This window comes from Eufriesea mexicana, unplaced genomic scaffold, assembly GCF_001483705.2.
Source record: "Eufriesea mexicana isolate 0111107269 unplaced genomic scaffold, ASM148370v2 scaffold2888, whole genome shotgun sequence".
Lineage (NCBI taxonomy): Eukaryota > Metazoa > Arthropoda > Insecta > Hymenoptera > Apidae > Eufriesea > Eufriesea mexicana.
Window position 1 is genome coordinate 255,060 of NW_016910972.1, and position 24,586 is coordinate 279,645.

Here is a 24,586-nt window from a genome sequence, read left to right on the forward strand (position 1 = left end):
TCCCCCCCCCGCAGCCACCGCTAACCCTTTTTACCCCCCACCCTGCCCCCGCGCGACCCTTCGTCGCGTAAACTACCCCGCGCGCCTCTCCGTGCCACCCCACACGACCGCTGGACGCAATAATAAACAACCGCCGGTCGCTATGGCGACGCGTCCATCGCGCGCGAACAAAACACTGCGCCCTCTCTCTCTCGCTCTCACCCCCGTTACGCTTCCTCGCCCGTTTTCTCTCTTTTCACCCTCCGACGCCCTCTCTTTCCCGCTCTAGCGCGCTTCTTTCTCTCCCGCACGCCGCTACTACCGGCCACCTTCTTCCAATCCTCCTCCTCCACCTCCACCTCCACCTCCACCTCCTCACCCTCTCCCTCTCCCACCCCCCGACCGTGTGTGTACGCGCTATTCTTCTCTTTCTGTCTTTACCTCTGTACACCGCCATCCCCTTCGCAACTATTCACCCCCTTCTCTGTCCCACCTACGCCAACGGTTCGACCCTGTCTCTCTCTTTCTCTCCGGTTTCGTTGAACCGATACGCGCGCTAGCGCTGGTCCACGGGTTTGTCGCTCGCGCCGTTACATGCGTGCATGAGCCGTGCGACAAACCGGTCCTGGAATTACATTAAAACAATACCATTCGGGTGGTTAAGGTTTTGCGGGATGTTTGCCGTCCCCTTGTCCAGGGCTCGCGGATTTTTCCAGGCTGATTAACGTCCGCGGTTCACCGTGCTCGGCGGCGTCGCGCCGATGCGGGGCGTCGCTTGAAAAATTCCACGCTCCTTTTTTTACACTATTTTTTTTTTTTTTCCCTCCTCGTTCCCGTTTTCCTTCTCTCTCGACACCTCGCAGTCGATGCGCGATATTCGACTACCGCGACGTGTCATCGGCTGTGCCGTCTGCGGACCGGTGTTTACGAACGGCGCAATTTCGTCCCGGCCTCATTTCGCGCAATAATTGCAGCCGGCACTGCCACTCGGACGCTTTAGAAAAATTAATTAGCATTTTGTTTTAATATCGATGGCCAGTTTGTCACATCGCACCTCTCGGTGTCGTGTTTCTATGCCGGGCGGAATTTTATTGAAAATTCTTTTGGCCTCGAAAAATTATCGGTCCGGCGCCACTGGTAAACGAATCGCAATTAAATCAACAGATACGCGTTTACGTTTCGTCGGGCGATAAGTAAAATCTAGGTTGAAACTCGAAATTACACATCGTTCCCCGTTTTCTTCCCCCGTTCGTCACGAGAAAACTCGCGAGGAAATCGGGCGAGGATTAAAAATCGCGAGAGCGATGGTCGCGGCGTAATTATCGAGCCGTTGTTCGTTTGTTATAACGATACGCGCGCGCCAGGCCGTAATGGCGCGTGACGAAAAAGGGGTTGCACACCCCGTGTACGAAGGGCGATAAAAGTACCTCGGTGTCGCCATCTCTGAGCAGAGCCGCGAACATAGCTGCCGTTTTCCGGCAAGATCCGCACGAAAGAGCGCTGGAATATAAATACTTTTATTTATGCCATCTGTGTTTAAAAATTTAAATATCTCGAAAAACTCGGCCCCGAAATTACCCTCTACCCGTGTACTTATCGTTCGTTACTAATTCTCGCGCAATCATCGATCACGATTCGCGTCTTTCCCTCGTCAGACTATCTTCGTGGCGCAATTTTCGAAAGATACCCCAATCCCGAGACGCGCAACGTGTCTGACCACTCGTTACGCAATTACGGATGTGTAAGTACTTACCTCGGGTCATATTTTTCCGATGGTACCCGTTCCGAGCGAGATGAACTATCGACGAGATCTTGGCTCCGACTCCGATTCATTCCCCGACGAAATTTCCCCACGAATCCCGAGCCCCACTTCCACTCGCCACCCCCGTCGTCACCCCCGCCGACGATTCGTCAAAGGAATCGCGTAAAAACCAGGCGTCTTTAACGATTCCCGGTCTTCTTTGAAGCACCGCCATTCCCGATGTCTACTTTTAGTCCACCGACAAGGACCGTCTCTCTCTCTCTCTCTCTCTCTCTGCCCCACGGAACCGCTCGTTCTCGTCGCGTCCCGCAGTCTGCAGGCAACCACCGCCCTCCGAAACCGCAGCTCCCGCTCGGCCTCTACACCCTCGCCCGCCACGTCGCTACTAACCGTTCAGGAAATGTTTATTCTGCCCTTTTACCGGCCGTTCCAAAGGATTTTTGGATTTCCCTGCCGCCCGCAATCTGGAAGTCAACGACCGCCTCCTGAGCCACCCCCTTCCGAACTTTCTTCCAAGTCTTGGCTAAATTTGTCACCTTTCCTTCGCTTTGCTCCTTCGAATGAAAATATCGTCTTGGCTCGGGAAATTTATTCGATTAGGGAAAAATTCGTGTCGAGTCGAATTAAATAATTTCTCTATACTGTCTCGGTAGATAGGGGGTGGTTTAGTCCGTATACAGTCTACGGTTTATAGTTCGGATGGGACGACGGGTATTTTGAATTTTCGCCGTCGGGTCGATTGGAAATTGCAGGAAGATGGGGGAAGGAAAAAGCACGGCGAGGTTCTTCCGAGATCTTAGGCGGAATCGGAGCGAGAAGAACGAGGATGCGCCGGTGGGCTGGCCAGGCCACAGCGCCGCCCCTCGACTTACTTTTGCCATCTTGCCTCCGATTCTGCGGTTAGCCCCACTTCGACCAGAAAGCAGCCGCTTGTACCCGAGGCTGGCAAACTGGCCCCGCGGATCGACCGTGCACGATCGCGTGTGTCCGCGAAGCGACCATCTTCCGCTCGAGTTTTCACGAATTTCACGAAATTTCCGAGCCTTTACGCGCTCGAGGAGGCAAAGAATCGGGGGTGAAAGGATTCCGGGCGCGGAAATCGTCGCGAGTGTCGGGGAACGGATTTCGGTCGTCGAATTTGGCCAACGATTATTCCGTTTGCTCGTTATTTATTTATCTCGTATGGAATATAATTCGGATAATGGCTGGGCCGATGAGCTGCTGAAGCAGACAAACGCTGGCCGCATCGAGCTACTGGCACGGAACGGTATTCTGTTATTTTTTCTTTCATCGAATGCGCAGGAATTAACGCGGTTTCCCACCCCCTCCCCGCGCACTCTCTCCTCCGTGTCTCCGCGGAACGCGGTATTCGCCAAACGAATCGCTGGTCCACGCTGGATTGCCTTTAGTGTCGCGTCCGACTCGAAAAACCTCCGCATCGGGCGTAAATCCGGAAAAATCCCTAGCTGCTGCTGCGAGCACGGCCTGCGCGAAAATAGGGGAAAAAAAGGACCGGTTCGCCATGACATTGAACCCATTAGCGCGAAGGTATCCGAGGTCAGCCCTGGCGCGCAGCCGGGATCGGGAAGGAAAGAAGAAAATTCGGGGGGTTGGTTGTTCGCGCGTGGGGTTGCAGGCTGGCGCGCGCGCTCACGGCCATAATAATAATTTTTACAAGCCCGCGTGTAATCAAGGCTGCGTGTTACACATGTTCCGTCGGTGGCTGCCCCTACTCGGCCCACGTACTCGCCCCGTCGTCGTCGGCGTAGGGGTGGTCGCGGCACGTGGTAGGGGCGGCGGATCGCGGGAAGGGGGTGCGTGGCGGCCACGGAGGGGAGAGAGTTCTAGTTCCAGTGGGGCGGTCGTGCTCGTTAGAGCGAAACTACCCTCTACGGGATAGAGACGAGCGCCTACCCCTCGCGGGGGCGAGAGGCCGGCGACGAGGGAGGGGGCGGCGTAGTATTCACGCGGCACGGTTGCTGTTGGTGCTGTGCTGTTGTTGCTCCTTCTGCTCGTGCCCCGGTACCGTTCTTCGTGTATCGTTGTCCAATCGAGCGTACCGACGAACCGGTTTCGAAGCACGCGCGCCGCTCTCCACGCATGGTACGCCGAGCTTTTTCCTTTTTCCGATCGCCACGCACTACGCCGCCTCGTGACACGTGTCGTTGTTGTTGTTGTTGCTGCTGCTGTCACCGTTGCTGCGCGTACGGTCCGCTTGGATCACGCACCGAGGCGCAAGAAGGTACAGATCTCGCTAAGGAAGGTGTCCTACGTCCAAGCTTGGATCAAGTGACTTCGCGGAATGAGTGTCTCGTCGGTTACGACCGACGGTCGTGTCGTGAACATCGTGCCGATTGCGGGGCTGAAATCGGAGAATCTCCACGAACGGGACACGCTTTTCGTGCGTCGAAGCGCGTGCTCGTTTCGTTTTACCAGCATCGATCACCGCGTAACGCGAATCTCGTTTTTCCACGAATCCCGCCGCGTTGCGCGATCACGTTCGTTTCCTTTGACGACACGTGCTCCGGATTGCGTTTCCATTAGTCTCGTTATCATACACTGCTACCTTTCTGATCGAATATTTCCCGTTCCGTTCCGCGAGTCGACCGAGTATCAAAAATCCAAGTCCGTCGTGGCCAGGATCCAGCAGCCAGAGTGCCGGAGGACGCGTTTTCCAGACGGTTCCACGGTGTTGGAATCGCGCGTGTGTTCCTTCCACGCTTGCCGTATCGACGGCAAATCTAACTCGTTAACCGACTGCGGGCACGTGTTCGGTTTCCCTCGTACGAAACTAATGCCGATCGATAATGGAACCATTAATTATTGTCATTATTGTCACATGTCGTGCCGCGCTAATCCGGCCGTTGGAATGGACCGAGCGAGCGGTGCGCGTTGATCGTCGTATCGCGACGAAGATTCCGATTCCTCGGTGGAAAATTTTTCCCAGACATCGAATCTATATCGTCTTTTTCGCCCCGTCCGATAATTTCCGTGGAATCGGAATTTCTCCGATACCCGGACTCTCAAACGCCGAGAAGGTCTCGCAGCGCGGCTCTCGATCGGAATTAAATATCGGGTAAATTGTTCCCTTTAAAATAATCGAGCCACGGTGGAAACGGTAACTCGGGGAGAAGCGGACGATTAAAAAGAAAGTCGAGGAGGAATATTCCGTGGTTGGCCGGTCGCGCGCTGATCGAAGCGTGACGAGCGGTAATTGAATGTAGGTATGGCATTTGCATTGACAAGCTCCAACAGAGATAATTCGAATCTCGTCGAACGCAACGGTCCACACGGGCGTTAGGTCGTTTGTCAATACGACGACGGCCGTCCGGTTTCCACGTTTCCACCGTATCGCTGTTTGTCACCGTCTCGTCCACGATCGCTCGCCGCTGAATACCTCTACTTCTCTGCCAGCTCGCGCGATTCATTCCGCGGACCTCGTTGCTGTTATTCAAATAAGCGACAGACTGCAGGGGGTCACGATGGCGCCAGTTCCACCGTTCCGTCCTTTTCCATCCGTTTCGGTCATCCTAATACTCCTCGAAATCTCTGCGGCCACCGCGCTGCGGCTCTGCCATCCATCGTTCCGCGATTTCCCATCGACGCGGTCCCCTTCGCCACGCGACAATCTTACGCGAAACTCGCTCTATTCGCGTCTATTCGCGTCTATTCGCGTCTATTCGCCGAGGAACCGGTGGAACCCTGGAAGCAATCGGAGGGTTGGACGAGCAACGGTCGGAAAACGGGTTGCAGCGCGACAGAGACGGTTCCTTGGAAGTGTTCTCTCGATTCTTCGGCCGGTCGATCGAAAACAGCAGACACGACGGGTCGGTATACACCGCACCGACATACGCTACAATGGAGCTTCACTTTCGAAAATCAAACAGAGAGAACCGCCGGGCCGGCGCATCCTCGCAGCTGCACTGTTTGTACGAACGTGCAAACAATGGAACTACCCATTTCCTGTGCGAATATATCCTGACGATAGCTAGCCGGTCGCGGACTTGCCGCCAGGCAAACACGTACGATGACGCGCGCGGATTTCTGCTCGAAGGATCGATAGCTCGCTCCTCGATCTTCCACGCTTCTTCCACGTCCTCCACGTCCATCCGCTCTCCCGTCTCGCGTCCCCGATCTCCGTTACGCGCGCGTACGCTTCGCAGCTGGGATCTCTGATCGAAGATCCTCCGCATCGACGGACAGGGACGATCGCGGGGTCCCGGAATGGGGAGATTTTTCGTGGACGAGCGTCGCGACGCCCCGCGCGAGGTCACGAGTCCGTGGTAACACGGCGTCCCAAACCGCGAAACCCCGGAAACCGCTCGGCGAGGGTTTCGAGTTGCCGTGAAAAACACCAACGATCCCGCTAATCCGGCTCGAGAGCGGAGTTACGCGGCCGTTGGCGATATTAAATCGCGGGCCCTCGACCTCGTATCGGCGGGCGAACGAGTCGGGGTACGGGGTGGTTTGCCAGAAACTCTCTGGCAAACACCCGAGAACAATGATGATGACGCTCGGTCCGTCTCCTCATTAACTTTCGACTAATTAAACGCAACGGCGCTCGTTACGAGGCGAGACGACGGTGGCGCGAATTTTGGCGCAAAGCGAAAGAAAAAAGTCGCCGGTGAATCGTTGCCGGATCGATCGATCGATCGAAGCCCCGCTTCGTTCCGCTCCGCTCCGCCCCGCGAGCCGTCGGTCCGTCAGACGCACGCGAGCCACACCGCAAAAGGGTCGAAACCGAGGGGGGAAAGAGAGCCAGGAGCGAGAAGCGGAGGGACAGAGAGAGGCAGAGAGAGGGTTAGGGGTCCGGTGGGAGATAAAGCGATAAAGAGCAACGGAGGAGAAAGAGAAAGAGAGCCAGCCGGCGGAGAACGAGAGACGAAAAGAGCCGGCGAGCGAGAGACAGAGAGAAAGGGTGAGAGAGAGGCAGAGAGAGAGAGAGAGAGAGAGTGAGAGAGAGGAGAGAGCAGGGTCGTGCGACGAACGGAGACGAGCGACCGCGCGCGGAAGGAGTGGGGTTGCTCACGGGGTGTGAGAGGAACCAGGAAAGGGGAAAGGGATGCTGCGTGTGTTGGCATGGACCAGTGCGTCAACGGCTGTTGCCTCACACGAACCGCCGAAATTATAGTTAGTGGCCCCGACGGGTATTTCGAGAGACGACTCTGACTACCAAAACACGCCAGCCTCTGGGATTCTCTGCCGGCTCCTCCAGGATCCCCACGACTGCCTTCCGAGACTTCGTTCCAGGATTCTCGCACTCGTCGCAAACCGAGATCGATCGTTCGTCGCAGTGTGCCCACGTCTGTCGAGCCGTTTTGGATTTCGGTGTACGTGCTTTGGTGGATAGAACAGCTTGTCCCGCGCGTCAACTCCGTCCTTCCCGATCGTCGATCGCGATAACCCAGCGGGAAGATCTCGGCCAAGGGGAACCGTGGGTCTCTTAAAGATCGAGGATTCCATCCTCGCGAGGTTTCCTTCCAGCCAAGAGACAGTGTCCTCCAGTGGATAGTCCGTCGGTTGCTACTGTGAACACGGTCGGACAGTGAGTGCGATTCTTTCATTCAGTGAGAGCGCGATTCACCGACACGATCATCCGCTTACTCAAGAATCCTTCCGCGATCTCTCATCCGCGAATCGTCCAAATCACCCTAGCGACAGGAAGATCTCTCTCGGCCGAAACTTCGTCGCGCACACGCTCGCAGGAATTTCGAAAATCCGGTTTCGCCGATCTCGAGGGTCGCGCATTTGGCGCAGATCGCACTTGGCGTAAACGGTTCTAAGAATGGCCGAGAAATTCTGCCCGGAAGTGCGAACACGGCACTAGCCCAGCAAGAGATTTGAATGCGAAGTTAAGCGGGAATCTTATCCGTCGCCGCGTCGTTCTTTCCGAAGGGTCGTAAGATTCTTCTCCCCTCGATCTTCCGCCTCTGCCTCGTTTTCCGATGTCGTCTCCCGTTCGTCCAACCGATAATCCGATACCCGTGATCGTCGCCTCGTCGAATTCTTTCGCGAACCTTCTCGCACGCGTCGCGAAGACTCGCGAGCGGGGAGGTCCGAGGACACGCTCTGCCCGCCTCGCGACGATCGCTCGCGAATCGCGTAATCGCCGATCGCTCGTTACCGTAGGCTTTGGTTCGGTAGACCGCGACAGTCTGGAACCGTAGGACGTTGATTAGCAACGGCGTCCGAGTGTCCGAAGGACTCGGAATCCTCCTCGTGGCCGGTGCCTGACGCGCGAGCCTTCGATCCTGGCGGCTGGCACTGACAGAACAACGTGGTAACGTGCCACGTGCACTTTGACACGCGGTTGTTACGTGCGTAGGGGTTGGATATCCATGTGGCGTGTGGGGGTTGCCTACCGGCGGGCGTTCTTTTTCCCCTATTTTTTCCGTCCCCACCACCGGCCCGGTCCAACCCCTCCTGGAACCACCTGGATCCGGTGTGTCAGCCCCGGTGACGTGCGCAAAAATTACTGAATGAACGGTGACGTCACCGGCCGGCCCGCGTGAAAAGTGTGCGAGTCGTTCCTGTCCGTGTCAACCTCTCGTTCCGTCTCCTTCTCACCCTCTCTTCCTCTTCCTCTCGCGCTCCCTTTTTCCGTCCCACCTTCCCGTCTCGCGTTCCATCGGCCGCGGCGCGATCAGCTCGCCGGCTATCGCTTCGTTTCGAGGCCCGATCGAGCCGATTAAAGGGCTCCGCCAGCGAGATAAAGGCCCCTGCGAGCCGTCGTTAAATGGATTAGAAGCGGAAGGGTTGGTCGCACCGGCGACGGCACTCCACCCGCCGTCGTCCCTGCCTCGAGACTCTCCTGGGACCAACCCTTTCCCTCTGTCTCGCTCCACCAGGTTTTCACCCCACTTCCGGTAGACAGGTTCCCGATCTCGCGTCTCCCGACGCCTCTCTTCGCATCTCACCGTGCGTCCATTTTCTTTTACAGGTTGCAGGTAAAATCGGCGGATCCGCGGTGGTACCCTGTGTCTCAGAGGACCGATGGTCTCGTCAGCCGGAAGATTCCCTCGCGCGGTAACCTACTCGCGAACGTCGTAAAATTCGCCTAAGCTCCTCTACGTCTCGACGTTATCCTGACTCCGACACCCGGAAGAATCCCGACAGAAGATTCTCGATCTACGTCGTATTCGTCACCGCGAAGAGACTCGCGCCAGCAATCTCGAAGATCCCGTAAAACGTTCTCCAAGATCATCCGTGTGGTTCTAAATTGGCAGCTCGGAGAGGACTGCTCGGAAGCGAGGCTGCGCGAAAGTAAGGGAGGAAGGCATCGTCGAGCGTCGGACAGCGCGATGTCGGGCCGCGAAGCCTGACCCAGGAAGGGGTGAACCCGGTGAGGATCCTCGGCAGAGCAGAGAAGTTCCAGCAGTGAACCGAATGGAAGGATGTATCATCCGGCGTTCTGACTGCCTATGGATATATTCGGCCGTTGCAACGGCGGCGGTGGCGGAAGCACGGTATCCGGAAGCGGCGCTGGCTCGGTGAGGGGGTCCAGCAACGAGTCCAGCTGTGGAACAGGCACTGCTGCCGGCGAGAGCGGCGGAACCAGCGACAGGATGCAGTTGACAGGAGCCTCGGCTCCTGGCGCTGCCGCCTCGCCGGAGTCGGGCGTTTCTCCTTTGACCGATGCCTACACCAAGATGACCAGCGACATCCTGGCGGAGAGGACCTTGGGAGACTTCGTCAGCGAGCATCCCGGGGAGCTCGTGAGGACAGGTGAGTTTTTCACGTCGATAAAGTCAGACGCGTGGCTCGATCTCGGTTCGGGATTAGCAATTTTCTTCGTGGATTATCGATTAACTCTTTGGGGCACGCTGAGGATCTAAAGTGTCCCACGCGGTAGAAATATACCGATTTCGTTTCATTCGAAACGCGAGAAAATTTTATCATCCGACATCCCGTGCCGCAAAGAGTTAACCTCGTGATCGGAGAACGGTTGGACGATACTGACGTGTCTGGCTTGGCCAGGTTTCTGATTTAGATGCGAGGTTAGGTGTATCTGGTTCCGTTCCAGGGTCGCCTCACCTGGTCTGCAGCGTGTTGCCAGCGCACTGGAGGTCGAACAAGACCCTGCCAGTGGCCTTCAAGGTGGTGGCCCTCGGCGAGGTCGGCGATGGCACTTTGGTCACCGTTCGTGCTGGTAACGACGAGAACTGCTGTGCCGAGCTGAGGAACTCGACCGCTCTGATGAAGAACCAGGTGGCCAAGTTCAACGATTTGAGGTTCGTCGGAAGAAGCGGCAGAGGTGAGTGTTCGATTTAACCCCGTTAACGCGAAACTTCCCGTACCCGGTGGATGCTAACCTCGTTCGCGAGGATATTTCGCGGCAGCGACAAGTCCGAAACTCGAGAAATTAGCTCGCGACATTTCCACCCCTTTCTTGCCCCTTTCATTCACGGAACTGGAAAGTTGTGGATGACGCGGCGTTGACGGGCCGCGTTGCGGAAGAAAACGGGGTTGGGCTCGTGGCGGGAAGCAGCGTCAAAGAATTCGGCCGCGTAGTAAGGGTAGGTCGCGGACGTCTTCGAGGCACCCTCGTTTTTCCTCGAGGAAAAGAGTCCTCCGGTAAGCCCCGCGACGACCTCGAAATTGGACGTTTCGCAGGGGTTGCCGAGTCGTTGATTGGTGTGCCAGCCGAACTCGAGGAGACGACGACGTCTTTGGGGTGGGTAATGGGTTTTATTTGTCCGCACCACCGCCGAGCAACCTCCTCTTTACTTTCCTTCTTCGCAGTCTCGCCTCGAGAACAGGCTCGTTTCGCGAGCAAACGACGCGGGAAGGGGCGAAAAGAGCCGACGCCCCTGGAAACAGGGACGGCCGATATTAATTGAGGTTTCACTTGGATTTTAATTAACGTTATTAGGGTTGTTTCCCGCCTGCCGAACAGCTAACTCCTTCTGACCTACTTCGTGGGATCTCTGGCGGGGAGCTGCTCGCATCCGATTTTTTTTCGGAATTTCTTCCTAACCCTCGGGATTATCGATGGCCGACGGTATCGCAGTTTAACCGCCTTCTACTTTGTATCGGAGTTGTTACGCCGTTACGAAGGCCGGGATAGTTTCGGAGCAGGAATTAGGGTCGCGAGGACGGGTAGTCGGGGCGTTGGAAACCAATGAAATACCCGAATTTTCTATCCGACAACGAGGGGGCGAATCCACCCTCGAGCTCACGGAAGCGCGTCAGTCATTTGTCTGGGATTAGCTCTCAATTGTTTTCGTCGAGCGCGGAATTAACATAAGCTAGGATGAAGAATGTAAGAGAAGTGTCTCTCGTCAGGATTCCTGCGACTCCCTGGCTCCTTGAATATTCCCTGGGAGAACCGATGCGCTCCGAACACTCCAGCGAATCCCTAATGATCCTACCGTTTGTCGAACTCGAAAACATTCCTCTGGATGCATGTGACGGAGACGCGGTGTTTCGCCCCGTTTCCGGGACCACTGTCGCCCCTGTCGAAGCAAAACGCCCGAAAAATCCTCCTCCCCGACAACTCTCCACAGCCTTGAATTATAGATCACGCGCGCTGGATCGTTTAAAATTACGCGAACCGGGTACGAGATCTCTCGAAATCCCGTCGCTAGACAAGATACATAGCTTTATTCGCGAGTGCAAAGTTGAAGGGTGCCCGTCTGCTCGCAGGGCTGAAACTATAAGCGCCCAAATGATCTATCTCGTTACAGAGCTTAGGGTTAAAGGGGGTGGAAACGATCCAGACCTTGCCGCGATGGAGCTGGCATTACAGACGAACGTGCGTCAACCGAGTCATAGCTTATCACCGATATCGCAAGATCCTCCACTCCCTTCGAGCCCCGAAAATGATCAATTTCCCGAAAAACGCGAGCGCTATCGACGATTCGTTCTTTGACCCATAATTTCCATTACCAGGCGAGCATCGTTTCCCCATCGATCGAACACATTTTTGGCAGAACGGTGATTTTCGAAGAAAGGCGACCGGTTTTCCGTGATGGCAGTTCATCCTGACCATAATCAATTCGATATCAGCGTATAACAGCGCATTTGCGATTCGTTTGGGGAAAATTGAAATTAATTAGTTAGCTCGACAACGGCCCCGCAACCATCCATACCGCTCGCGCGTACACCTACCGGCTCGCGTGTTCCCTGAGAATCGTACGATAACGAGCATTATCAGCAAATCGATCCCGACGCACTTCCGCTCGTCTCCCTTTTTTCACACGCGCCTCGTGTCAATTCAGTTTCATCCCTTAACCTTCGTCGTGCTCCATCTATCGATAGCTGCGCGTGAATCCCGCTCGAACGATATCTCAAAATCCTCGAAATCGTTAAAATCGTTAGAATCGTTGGAACCCCGTGACAGGGTATTCTCGAAGGGGTTGACGACAGTCATCGTTGAATTGGATTCGCGAAATTGGAACGAATTTCGAAACGCGATCGATTCTCCAGCCTAATCGGCGTAAAATTTTCTAATCTCCCAGGGACGTGTAATTTCGCGTTCTTGCAGCTGCAAATAACTCGTCCCCCAAATTGCGGGGCAAGTAGCGGTAAACGAGCAGCTTGGAAAATCGAAGGAGGAAGAAAGAATTGGTCTTCGAGAGTGGAAAGACGCGAGGGGGAAGCAGAGGGTGGGTCGGGGGTGACCTTTAATGGTTGCGCGGCGACTGGCACCAAGGGTGATACCTACGTGTGCCGAGTTGCCGGTGAAACCTCGACTCTAGCATTGGGTGAAAAGCCTGGCCGGGGTTAGGCCATGGAGGATGCCGTGACTTGCAACAAACTGACGGGATCCCCGTTGGAAAACGAGAAGCTCGCGTGGTGAACCACCGTGTGGCCACGCTCGACACTCGCCATTATTCCCCCGATACTTTCTCCCTTTCTTTTCTGCCTTTCGTCGGGGCTAATCTTACGGTCGTGGAAACGAAGAAGTTTAACCGCTCGCGAGATCCCTTCGCTCCGTTCACGGCGGAGCATTTACGAGCGAAATTACGCGAGTTATTTATCTTCGCCGGCTGATCGGGGGGCTCGAAATGGCCTGGCCAATTCCCGCATTAATATTAGCCGGTTTTTTCCAGGGAAATGTCGGTATTCGAGGAGCGATTAGATAGCGTGACACGGGTCGCGCGAACGTACAGAGGATAACAGTGATTCGCTTTTAGAATCGCGTTGGGAAGGGTGGGATAGAAAAAACCACGCGATCAGCGATCCAGCCGGGGTGAGAAACGACGAGGGCGAGAGAAAGAGTGAAAGAGGGTGCACGTGGAATTGCGGTGAACCTCTGCGTGTGCAACCACCGTGTTCTGCGTGGCGTCGCTTTTTTTTAACTCAACATTGTCCCCTCTTTAACCGACGTTTTATCGAAACATCGCGAAATTCAGCCAATCGACGAACCGCTGCCTCGTTATTCCGACGAGGGTAGAAGTATTCGAGAATTCCGCGCGAAATGATAATAAGATTGAACGATGATCGAGACGGAAATTGAAGGAAAGTTTTACGAGCCACGTCGCTCGTAGCGAGGGTTGTTTTTCGTCGTTACGTGCCTAATAGGCTTTTTAACATAACCGGTGGCAACCACCCCATGGGTCGGCCGCGTTGGCTGGCCACCGTCACCGTCAACGACGCCCTCGATACATTACCGACGGTTAATTCGGTTACCAGCGAGTTTCGGTCGGCCAGCCACGCTCGCGAACTTCCGTTTCAATCTGGCACGATTAAAAAGAATCCCACGCAACGATTTTCACCCCCTTCTGTCCTGCTGTTCCAGGCAAGAGCTTCACGCTGACCATCACCGTGTCCACCACGCCGCCGCAGGTCGCCACGTACACCAAGGCCATTAAAGTAACCGTGGACGGGCCGCGGGAACCGCGATCCAAGACCAGTGAGTATCACTGTAAGCATTGCTATTCCTATTTATTATTTTAATTACACCTCACACTAGCGATCTATAGCCGTCGGCTCGCTCCTCCGCGATTCCCGTCTCTGGCCCTCGGGATCTTTAACCACTCGCGCTGGCAAGAAATTCACGGACGCGTGTGTCGGAACGGTCAACTGTAACCCGTTGGGAGGTGTCACGACGTTGGTATACCCTTACGACGGCGCGTGGCACGTCTTTCCAGCGCGAGTGGTTAATCCGCGCCCCGAATCGAACCGAAATTTTTCCAACCGCGAAATTTTCCAGGCCTCGATCTCGTCGGTATCCAAACTCGCGGCGATTCCTCGAAATTCCGGCGATTCTACACCGGGTGTGATTTGCGAGCATCGCGACGCGATTCGAGGACTGCGTGCGTCGGGAAAAAGTGTCGCGAGGGGCCGGTGCAGGTCGCGTAACTCGCGCCGGCGGAGGCGTCGAAAGCCGCAAGTTCGGAATGGCCCGGAGCGCTCGTGCGGTTCGCTCGCCGGGCTAAGTTTCGCGCAATTGCCATTATTTATAACCGCGGCCGGCCGCCATAACATTGATAAAGGGCTGCGGCGTTTAGCCGCGGAGATATTGCGCGACGCCTCCGAAGTTTGCCGTCTAGCTGCAGCGAGGAGAGGAGCTGCCCACCGTCTCCTCCTCGAATACACCGCTGCCTTCCAGACGCACAATTACCCCCCTAGCCGTCGGTTATTTCGCGGCGACGTGTGTCGACGGGCTCTGCTGCTTCTCGCCAGCGTCTCCCGGCCTCGGTTACCGAGCGAATCGAGGCGGTATTATGTCGGGGAATCGAAATTTACCGTCCCCTCATCCCGCTGTTTGTAAATCCACGACAAGACGCGCGATCGAGCTAGTGGAAGAGGAAGTGGTTCTCGGGCTTCGACGGACGTTTCCTTCGAAATTAATCGACCAGTGCCAGAGAAAAACCCAGACTTTGCCGTTTCCCTTGCAACCTTATATATCCTCGTCTTCCTAGACGAACAATCCCGATGGATTCCGATTTTCCGCGTTTTCTCTGCGAAAATTCCCTGATTTGTATCGGAGAGGCGGAGCAATGATCCTTGAAAGTCGAAAATAGACTCGGTTCGTAGCTGTCTACCCGAGACCACCCACGAGAAGTTGGCCGTAAAATGGTGGATCGCGAAGTGCAAGCGACGGTTATGAAAAATTTATTCCTACGGTGTAAAGCGGAACCCGGGTCGGATCAATTTTATTTACGGGAATGGCGTGCCGGGGAATACCACGAAAGAGGCGGCGCGTTGCATCTGCTGGAAACAAATGTTTTCGCCGGGATAAAGGGATCCAGTGAAAGGGACGCGGCGCGAGATAAAAGGGTTACGTGTTGCGGGTGGTCGATCGGCGTTTCTTTAAACCCACCGCTTCCTCGTCTTTGACACGCTCCCTAATTTTATTACGCCTACATCCTCGGAGCCGTACCTTGCCACGAGTCCGGGGACACGTCGGATCTCTCTGCTTCCGTTTCCTCGCGACCGAGTCGCGGACGTCACCGGACACTCGGATTTAATCTCACCCGGTGGATACCAGTGGAGGAAGGAACGAAAGCAGCGACGACCGCCGATGATGGCCGGCGAGTGCCGGTTTCTGCCATTCTCAAAGGGTGATAAACAAGTTTCGTAGCCGAGCCGTGAATCATTGGACCCTTCTTTCGCTCGACCAGCGATAAATCAGCCCTATGAATTCTATTCCGGAGGAACGGGGTTCTGGAAGGAAGAGCAGATCCGATGGCGGAACGAACGCGCCTCATTCGAACTCGAGCGGGTGCCGCTCGAGGGTCGTAATTAATTAAACAAGCAATTCATTACACATTCTACCCTCGTCCCATAGCCAAAGGTGGCCGCCACAGAAAGAGGATGCAGGGCTAAGGAAATTGATCGAGAGCGCGAGGAGGAGGACGACGAGACGGCGAGGGAGAAAGAGAGCCGGTGGCGCGAAGGACGCCTCTGGCGGAAGTTGGAAACCCGAAATCCCGAGTTGCACACACACCTTTTCAGCCGAGCGATCCGCTTTTGTTAGAAAATAGCACGAAATGGCCGGCCCCCGTGTCGTCTCCGGCGTGTCGAGAGGGTCGATCGGGGGCGACGGAACGAAATGAGGAGCTGTCGCTGCCAGCTGCTAACTCTCGAGAAATTCCCTGGCAGTCACCGGTCCGCGCGCGTAAAGGGGTGTCCAATGAAATCGATAGTAACGAGTCCGGAGAAGGTCCGAGTCACTTGCGAAATCCCCGGCGAAAAATCTGTTGCGGTGCTGATCGCTTTGAAGTGGCCGCCGCTACCAGGCGAGGCTGACTCCGTGATAGGTGAGGGTTGATTGGTCCCTTTGCACTCCGAGGTGTTTGGTCTCGGGTTAGATGGCCGGTGATCGGTTTAAAAACCAGCGTAATTAGAAGCTAGACCGACTTCCCTTCGAGAACACCGTCTTACTCGCGGCTCGTGGTCCCGAGCTGGAAAAATAAATTTCCCTCGTCGCGTCAGGCTTTTCCCCGCTCGCGTTGTAGATTCGAGGTTAAAACCTCTCTCTGCACTCGTATTAGGTGACATGGTAATTTTAATTGCGAAGAATAAGGGCTACGATACGTGGGCGTATCGTTGGGGGGCGTTGGAACTCGGATTGAGGACGTTATAGGCCGATTAATCTTCTGTAATACATTTCGGAACCTCTTCCGTACACCATACAAGTTCTGCAAGTAGGCTACGTCGGAAAATACAATAACTATGAATCGTCGGGGAAGAATAAGAACTGCCTTCGTACAGGTGCTTATATATTCCTACTTTTTGGAGGGGTGAAAATGACCATTGGTCCTTAGTCAAGGTAGGAACGAGTAGGATGTTTCGAACTCTGACTTTGGTCTGCCTTTATCAGCTGGGTCCTTTCGTCCAACAACGGTGGTAAATGATAAATATGATTTATCGCGAACAAACTTCTTCTAAACTTGCGACTTTCACGCTGACTATCTCTTAGAGAACTTCTCTTTCGTATTTCTCCCCGCACCCTTATTTAACCCTTTCGCGGCAAGGCGCACAAATATGAATTGCTCGGTGCGACAGCGTTAGAGAATTATACTCGATTATGTGAAAAAATCTGTGCTTAAGAAGCGTGTGCTTAATGAGCATTATTGGGTAGTTACCAATAACAATGCGCGGCGCCTGACAGTATTCTTCCCTCGGAGAGTGAGTCTCTGGACGAGCGTCTAAAGGCGCTGTTCGTTCGAGGGAGCAAGTATGGCTGCCTGCATACAGGCGCTGTTCGCAGCGAAGGGGTTGAACCTTGCACTCTGGCTTCTTCATGCTCTTTTTCAGTCACGCATTTCTCTCAGCCTCGCCCTCGGTGCGTCACCTAAACACCCTAAACATTCAGATGCATTTAGCTCTTCAATCGTATGCGATACTACCATAAATATCTCGCTCATGGGATCCTTCACACGGCCACTCGTCCTCCCGCACGCACTACAGATAAATCCCCCATTTTCGAGGAACGGTCCAAGCATTCCCATGCACTCCACGGTCATATCTATGCAGAAGCTACTGTCACAGACGGTGACCTTATACCCCAATCACGCCACACTCAAAATTCTCACAATTATAGTCCGATGTCTGGAACCATGTTAATCCTTTCGCTACTACAGGTGACTATGGTCACCGGCCATAAAAATTGAGTAAGAAATTGAGACAGGTGTTATCGTTCCTCTTGGCTCTCTTCGCAAAGAATTGCCAGCTCTATTGCGATGGTCAGTTTTTCCTTTCCTTTTCTTCTTCGAAAGATTTGCGTCGAAAGACCGAATGCTAAAGATAACCCTAACGTAACGTTACCATCTTTGACACGTTGCTTCGTCCACGAGAGAGACTTCGCAGTGACGCCCACCGCAGCGAAAGGGTTAACAGTAATAGCAATTATTGCGTACTAATCTCGTCGATCGTTCGTCACCGCGGGTTAAAAAATAGAATTCGAAAGATTAACGCGAAACCAAAACCACTGAGAGTCAAAGGAGAATAAACGCTTGACAGGCGACAGCTGTCAGCTATTTTGTATCGATTCCAAACTTCAATCGGAGACCACTCAACCACTTGCGCTGGAAAGACGTGCCACGCACGTCGTACTGCTTTTGTCGCAACGCAGAATCGCCAACGACGTGGTACACGCGTCGTCAATTGTCACAGAAACACTGGACCGCTCTGGCACATTTCTGTGAATTTCTTGCCAGCGCAAATGGTTAAGAGAAGAGTAATAATGTACTACGTCGTCTTTCAACAGTTCACGCTTCGGATTCGTCTGTCGCGCGTTTTAAATCGGAAAGGAAGAATCGGACGGGAGTAGCGAGCTGGCCGAGTAGATCCCCGCGACGCTACGCGAGAGCTGGCCAACCTTGGACATAAGGAAGTCGTCGGCAAATTTCTTCGTGCTCGGGGCGAAACGCGCGAGAACGGTCGGTCGTTTAACGATAGATCTCGTTAGTCCTGGTCCCTGTTCCGGCGTCGCGCCCCCATTGTGTCCCCGGGATCGAGCAGCGTACCCTATTCAGCAAACCGGCGGGAATTTCGGGTTGCCGAGTTAGAATTAGGGCTTCGATTGGATTATCAGAACGACGTGGGGGTCTCTCTCTGTCTCTCTCTCTCTCTCTCTCTAGCTCTCTCTACTCCCTCCTGGCTTTGGTCTCCAGTGCCTTCTCCCGTGGCGCGGTGTTGGTTCGTAGATTTCGACGGTTCACGTAGGAAAGCCAGGTCCACGTGTGGGGCAGACTGGCCTAGCCTAACCTGACCGGGGTGGCCAGCGGCAGCCTCGTCAGATAGGACACGCTCGCCTGTTGGGACGTCTTTAATTGGGTTGGCGACACCGTACCCGGGAAATAAAATGAATCGCTGCCTCGACGTGTCTCTTCTCCGTTCTCTCTTCCCTGTATTCGGTTTTGCCCGTTCGAAACTGCGAGCTCGCACCGTGCAAGATGATCAGCCAGTGCGAGGACCGGTTGCCCGGGGAAATAAAAGCCGCCGATGAACGAGAATGGAGGGACCTCCGAGCGGGGTTGTAGGCGCGATCGAAAACCAGCTCTCCGGAGAGTTTCGAGGTGGTCGGGTTTCAGCTGCAAACGGAATTCTGCGGACACGTCGAAGCGCGCGATCTGAAGGAAATTCCGGGGGCTATCGATGGCCGCTGGTAATTCCGCTCGGAGCCAATTGCCGAATTTCGTTAGCGTCGCGGAGGGCAGGCTTTTTCCAAGGACTACGCCGGCTAATCCAATCGTTTCTCACGATTCCACGAACACTTGGATTCGCGACGAAATTAACTCGAACGGCTCGCGTACGGCTGATATCTCGCCACGTGCGCGGGATCTCGATAAAAATTTCGTCGCGTCGAACGACGCGGAACGTAGCAGGCGTCGTTGAGCAGGCAAGAAGGATGACTGCGGTTACCGGAAGTCCAGTGGACAGGCGCACGGTTGATCGCAGTGTTGTCTCTTTTAGGGCAGCAGCAGCAGTTCCACGCGTTCGCGTTCGCCTCGCAAAGAGGCGGCCCTTTTTTCGCCTCGCCGCTGGTGGACCCCTTGCAACCCCTGCCGAACCCCCTTCAGCCGCTGCCGAATCCGCTGCAGTCGCGGGATCCGCTGTCCTCCTTCAGGCACGCGATGCCAGCCAACTGTCAAAGTAAGTATTCGATCGGCTTATCTGCATGATGAATGTTGCGCTTCCGACCCGTCGCGCCATCTAATTCTAACACGTCCAACGTCTAACCTTTTGCCCTCTTTCTTTCACTTGGTTGCTCTTCGTACTCGTAGTGCTATCGCTTCGCTGGTCGAACTTGGATCGCGCGTGTCGTCCGTGTGGGATCCACGGACATGGGAAATCTCGCGATATCTCGGGGTCTTTAACGTCTCGATTCGATACTCGGAGAATTCGCGAAATAATTTCCGTGACAGTCGCTTGACAGTCGATTTCGAAAATGAAATTTCATCGGCGATATCGCGAGAAGCGGCTCTGCTTGGAAGCTGGGAATATTTCCAAGCAGACGCTGCTGCCCTCCTGGTCTCGTATATAGACAGAGAGAAGAGAGAGAGAGAGAGAGAGAGAGGTTTAGGCTTGCGAGAGCTAGCTTCTCGACTCTAGAGGCGGAAACCACAAGCCTGTTCAAAGCTAGATTAAATATTATATTAAAGGGGTTGCCACGGGAGCGGCGGCTGCCTCGTCGGGACGGCTCGTCGTTTTGGCCTGGTAACCCCCGCGTTCTCTGTACGTTTGCAACCGGATTCGCGAATTTCTATGCGAAATATCGCGTTTCCAGCTTCGCCGTCCCTTTCTCCGCCCTCCTTTTCAGAAATCCCCAAGTTTTTCAAGGCCGGTCGAAATTTTTGCCAAAGGGCCAGAGACCGGGCGGGCGAGCGCTGTCGCGGGTGCGCAAAATTTCGCGCGCTGTCCGCGAATTTATCAGCTTTTGTTCCTCGCGGAAGAAATCCCCGCGCGGAAAATATTCGACGAAGGTGGAGAGAGAAAGAGCGAGAGAGAGAGAGAGGGAGAGAGAGAGAGAGAGAGTCGATTTAATGAGTCGCCTTCGGATCCGAAAGCGATAACGCGGAAAATTCCTCGATAAAGTATCAAGCATGCCGGGTATTTCCTTTATTAACTTTTTTCCCCACATCGGACATCGATAATTCGCGTCGGCGTTTCTCGATCCGCCGGCGCTGGCCCTTCGACATCTTTGCCGCGAATTTCACGACATCCACCGGCAACTTTCCTCGATTAACGCCGCCGATGTACTCTCTGTGGGTGACACGTGCCGAATACTTGGCGTAATTCCACGCTTTATTTCGCGCGAATCGAGCGACGTCGCGCGGTCGTTGCGTGCGCGTGATTGCGACATTGCAAGCCCGCCGCGTTAAACTGCCATTTAACGAGTCCATATTTTCGAAATCCGGCATTCCGATCTAACCCCGTGCGTGCATCGGAATTTTATAACGCGCCGTTGTACAACGGAGAAGAACATCGGTGACCCCGAAGAGTCGGCGTTTTCCTGAAAAACCGGTATCTATTGACAAAGACCGCGATCCTCGATTTAATTCGAACGGAATTCGAATAGGATACGAATAGAATTCCTCGCTAAATCGAAGCTGCGAAATTAGCGTCGCGTTAATCAAAGGTCCTCCTTACGTCGCGATATCAGCCAGAGAAGCTTCCTCTCCCCTGGCCGGTGAAAATTGAACGAACGACGTGAAAGCATGCTGGCTCGCGCTATTTAGGGTTAGCCTCTCGTCAACGACGGCCCAGTGGCGCTGGTCGAGCTCTCGGTTATTTGAGTTGGCCGGAGGTACGCGGGGGATGACCAACCCTTTGATCTCGAACGCGCACGCCCTCCCTCCGTTTTCTGTCCGGCTGCACCCCTCTTGCTCCCGAGCTTTCCGCCTTCAGCCCCGTAACTCATTGGAAAATCTATCGGGGATGCTGCCTATATGCCGCAAAAATAAATCCAGCCCCGAGGGGGTGCAAAAGAAGCTCGTCGATCCCCGTGTATATTCGCCGGCAAAGTGATTCGGATCGACGAATAATCTTCCCCGCGAATAATCTTTCTCTGCCTCGTTTTCTCTTTACTCCCTCCTCTCTCCATTGCCCCCTCGCCCCTGCGATCTTTGTCCCTGCGATTCCTTCGCTTTTTCTTCCCGTCGAGGTATTTAAGCTCCGCTTCGATCGCCTTTTGCGCTTCGCACCACCTCTCGTCTCGACTCGTCTCGGCTTTGCGCGCGTTTTCTCGCTGCGAGCGAGGCTTGAACCAGAAAGTATTCGATTATGACTTCGCTTTTACAAGCTCGCGAATGCTCTGTTGGCTTGCGCTCCTCGTATGCTCGCTGCTTTCAGTGTGTTTCCCCGCTGTGCTTCTGTCAAATCCCCCATTTTAATTCAATTTTTAATTTCCACTGTTCTAAGACACGTAGCTCTCTTCCTCGATCCTTTCACACGGATCTGTGAGGCTCCCGAAGCTCGAATTACCTGGAAAAGTAACGTTAACCACGTGATACCCCTTCGATCTGATTTAACGATCACTCGACGACCGACGGATCGCGAAGATTCGCCGCTGCGCGTGAAACAGTTGCACCCTCCATCGACTGCACCCTCCGAGAGGAAATCCAACAGCCCCATTTCCAGGCCTCGTTCCCCCCCTGCGAAGCGAAAGCAGATTCTCCAGGTGCAACTGTGGAATTGGATCGATTCCGCCGATCGTCGAGCGTCGATCGCGAGCGTTGGAAAAGGAGAGCAAGGATTACGATTGTGATACACGAACGAGCACGATCTCTTCAGACATGTCCCAGTTCGGTCTGACTGCGAGCAATTCATGGGGATACGGAAGCACGGCCGGCTACGCTGGTTATCTTCCCGGCCCTTTGTCGTCGTGCGCGGCACAAGCGTCGTTCCCACCCCCGCCACCGCCACCTCCGCCACCACCCCCGTCGTCCTCGTCGTTGGCGTCTTTCGCGGGCGCCGCGTCTATGAACACGCCAACGGCGCCCGATTCGACAGCGGGATCCACTGTTACTTCCGGTACCGGTGCAGGATCCACGGCACAGCAGGATGCGTTCTCAGCGGTGTCATCCCGTAAGTCTCTACTCTCTGTCTCTTTCTCTCCTCTCTTTCCTCGCCTTCTCTTCTCGCCACACTCACCCGCCCTTTGACGCCGCGTTTTATCGCGGGAATTCCTTTCCACTCGTTACCAACGATAACGTTCCTTCGCCCACCAACTATGCCACGCGATGCCTCGGTTACCCTCGAGTCTCGTTATCGCTTCGTCCCGACGATTCTGCGATACAGCGACGGGCTCGGTCCTCGCAGCGTGAAACTCGCGGCAGAGTCTTCGCAGTTCGTTTCGCTCGTAATTCAGATTTCGCAGGTTTGTTTAGTTTACAGCGGATAATTCCCAGAACGTACGTAAACCAAATACAGGCGTATTTCCTGTTAAACTATTGCATTAATAGTTGATCGCCCGATGTTTACAACGCGCACTCCGGCGCATTTGTAATCGATATCGCAGCGTTACACGATCAGTGGCAACCAACGAAATCGGCCTCGCCGCGCATCGCGGCCATCGCGCTTTTCAACGCGGGAGCCGAAATCTCTCGAGATGGTGTTACGCGTTCGAGAAGAGATGGCACAGCGCGTTTACATCCTCACGACTGACTGACTACGATGACACTACCTCGGTGGCAATGACAGCTATTGGTCGAAGGGCGACGAAGATCATCGGCGAATAATACGACGGCATCGGCGTAGTCTTCGAAAATATTAAAATTCGGAAAACTAACGTCGATGCTGTCATATCTTGTCTCACTCGATCTCGTTACGGCTTTCCGGCGATCCCTGTCACCTTTTATTGGCCAATAGCGGTCACTGCTTGTGATCGAGGCAGTGTCAGTGATATCGGTTAACCATGACGATGTAAACGCTCTGTGCCATTTTGTTTCGTGCGCGTAACACCCTCGTGTCTCAGGGCGGTTGCGAAGAATCTCGTTTTCGCGCGCGCCATTGGCGAAAAAATCGCGCGTGAAAAGGGTCCGGGGGTAGTGGGATCCGTGCTCTTCGCGACGCTTTTTGTTTCGAGTCGATATCTCGCTCGGTTGCCGAGATACGGGGCCCGAAAGCTGCCGGCCGCTTGGCTGATGCACCGAGGGATGATGAATGGGCGAGTCATCGCCGTGACCTACATTTTTTCCTGCAAATGCGTACGCGCGATAGTAAATAGTAAAAAAACCGCTGACTCAGCGTCTGCACCGGCCAGTGCACGTGGCGCGAGCTTGCGATAGGTCAGCGGCGAAGAGCGAGCGAGAGGTCCGAGCGTGCGACAAGGACGGAAACAGAGAAATATTAAAAATTATCCCTCTGTTCGAGCGACGATATCTCGGCAACCGGAAGTCCGATCGGCGCGAAATAAAATCGAGTGCGCGGGGGAACGTTGCCCGCGTATACTCGCGTCGGGTTCGTCGAAATACCGTTGCCAGTTTTTCCACAGCGATCAATCGAATTTCGCGAAATTTCGATACGGATTATCGGCACGTTTGCGGGTTCGTTATGGCGAATATCCATTAGTTCGAGGCAAGATTAATCGGGATTATAGCGCGTCGTGTAGGAGGTTGGAAAATTATTTCTACGCGAACAGGGCTCGTTCGTTTCGTTCGACGTCTTTCCGCTATTCCCGTTTATCCGGATCATCCGAATCTCGCGCGAAACGCTATCGATCATCGAGTTCTCGAGTTTCCCGATCTAACCGTCTCCCAGAAAACTCTACACGTGTTTCCAATTCTCCTCCAACTCACCGTGAACTCCAATTCTCTCGTAGACTAAAGAATTAAATCGCAAAACAGCCGATTTCTCTTTTCCAAACCGAGCAGTGGTCCCAGACTCGACGACGACGGGCCAGACCGACCCCCTGGACCCGCTGAGCAGCCTAATGTCGGGGACGCCGAGTCAGAGGTACCAGGACTACGTGTCGCCCAGGTCTCTGTCGACCGACTCGAGCACCACGGAGAGCCCAGTGCACGAGGAGCAAGGCTTCGGACAGAATTATGGCAACTACTTCCCGACGCCCGGCGTGCTGCCCAGCATCCTCTATTCCCAGATATACGGGAATCAGTTCCAGAATTCGGACAGCCCCGAGCAGAGAGCAGTGGCGGACAGTTGCAGCGTGAGACAGGAGGAAGTGAGACCGGACAACAACGTCTGGAGACCTTACTGAGGCCCAGGCCACTCGTTTCTGTCCGACGAGCATCTGTTGTAGGACTTTGTCGACTATCGTGCACGACGACGATACTGAGACGAGCAAACTGTGATCGGTGGAGAAGGACGAGGTGTTGGCTCGAACAAGCGAACGAAACTAGCTACTAGTGGGCATTACAAACGAAAGAACAATCCGGTGCGCGTTCGAGACGGCGGAGAAGCTGACGCCGACGTCAGCAGATCCCTTTG

At 54.5% G+C, this 24,586-nt stretch overlaps 1 protein-coding gene across 1 annotated transcript; it reads left to right on the plus strand.

Moving 5' to 3' along the window:
* Positions 1 to 9,162: 9,162 nt before the first annotated feature.
* Positions 9,163 to 24,356, plus strand: LOC108550640 (runt-related transcription factor 3). Its single transcript, XM_017904411.1, has 6 exons — positions 9,163 to 9,466; positions 9,765 to 9,995; positions 13,485 to 13,610; positions 19,112 to 19,291; positions 21,932 to 22,225; positions 24,013 to 24,356. The coding sequence occupies exons 1-6, from the start codon at positions 9,163 to 9,165 to the stop codon at positions 24,354 to 24,356; spliced, it is 1,479 nt and encodes a 492-aa protein (XP_017759900.1).
* The last annotated feature ends 230 nt before the right edge of the window (positions 24,357 to 24,586 follow it).

Bases quoted from the DNA above. Each gene is read 5' to 3' on its own strand.
- LOC108550640 (XM_017904411.1), top strand. From the start codon at position 9,163: ATGGATATATTCGGCCGTTGCAACGGCGGCGGTGGCGGAAGCACGGTA. The intron at 9,996-13,484 runs GTGAGTGTTCGA...CTGCTGTTCCAG, and splicing joins CGTCGGAAGAAGCGGCAGAG to GCAAGAGCTTCACGCTGACC. The intron at 19,292-21,931 runs GTAAGTATTCGA...CGATCTCTTCAG, and splicing joins GATGCCAGCCAACTGTCAAA to ACATGTCCCAGTTCGGTCTG.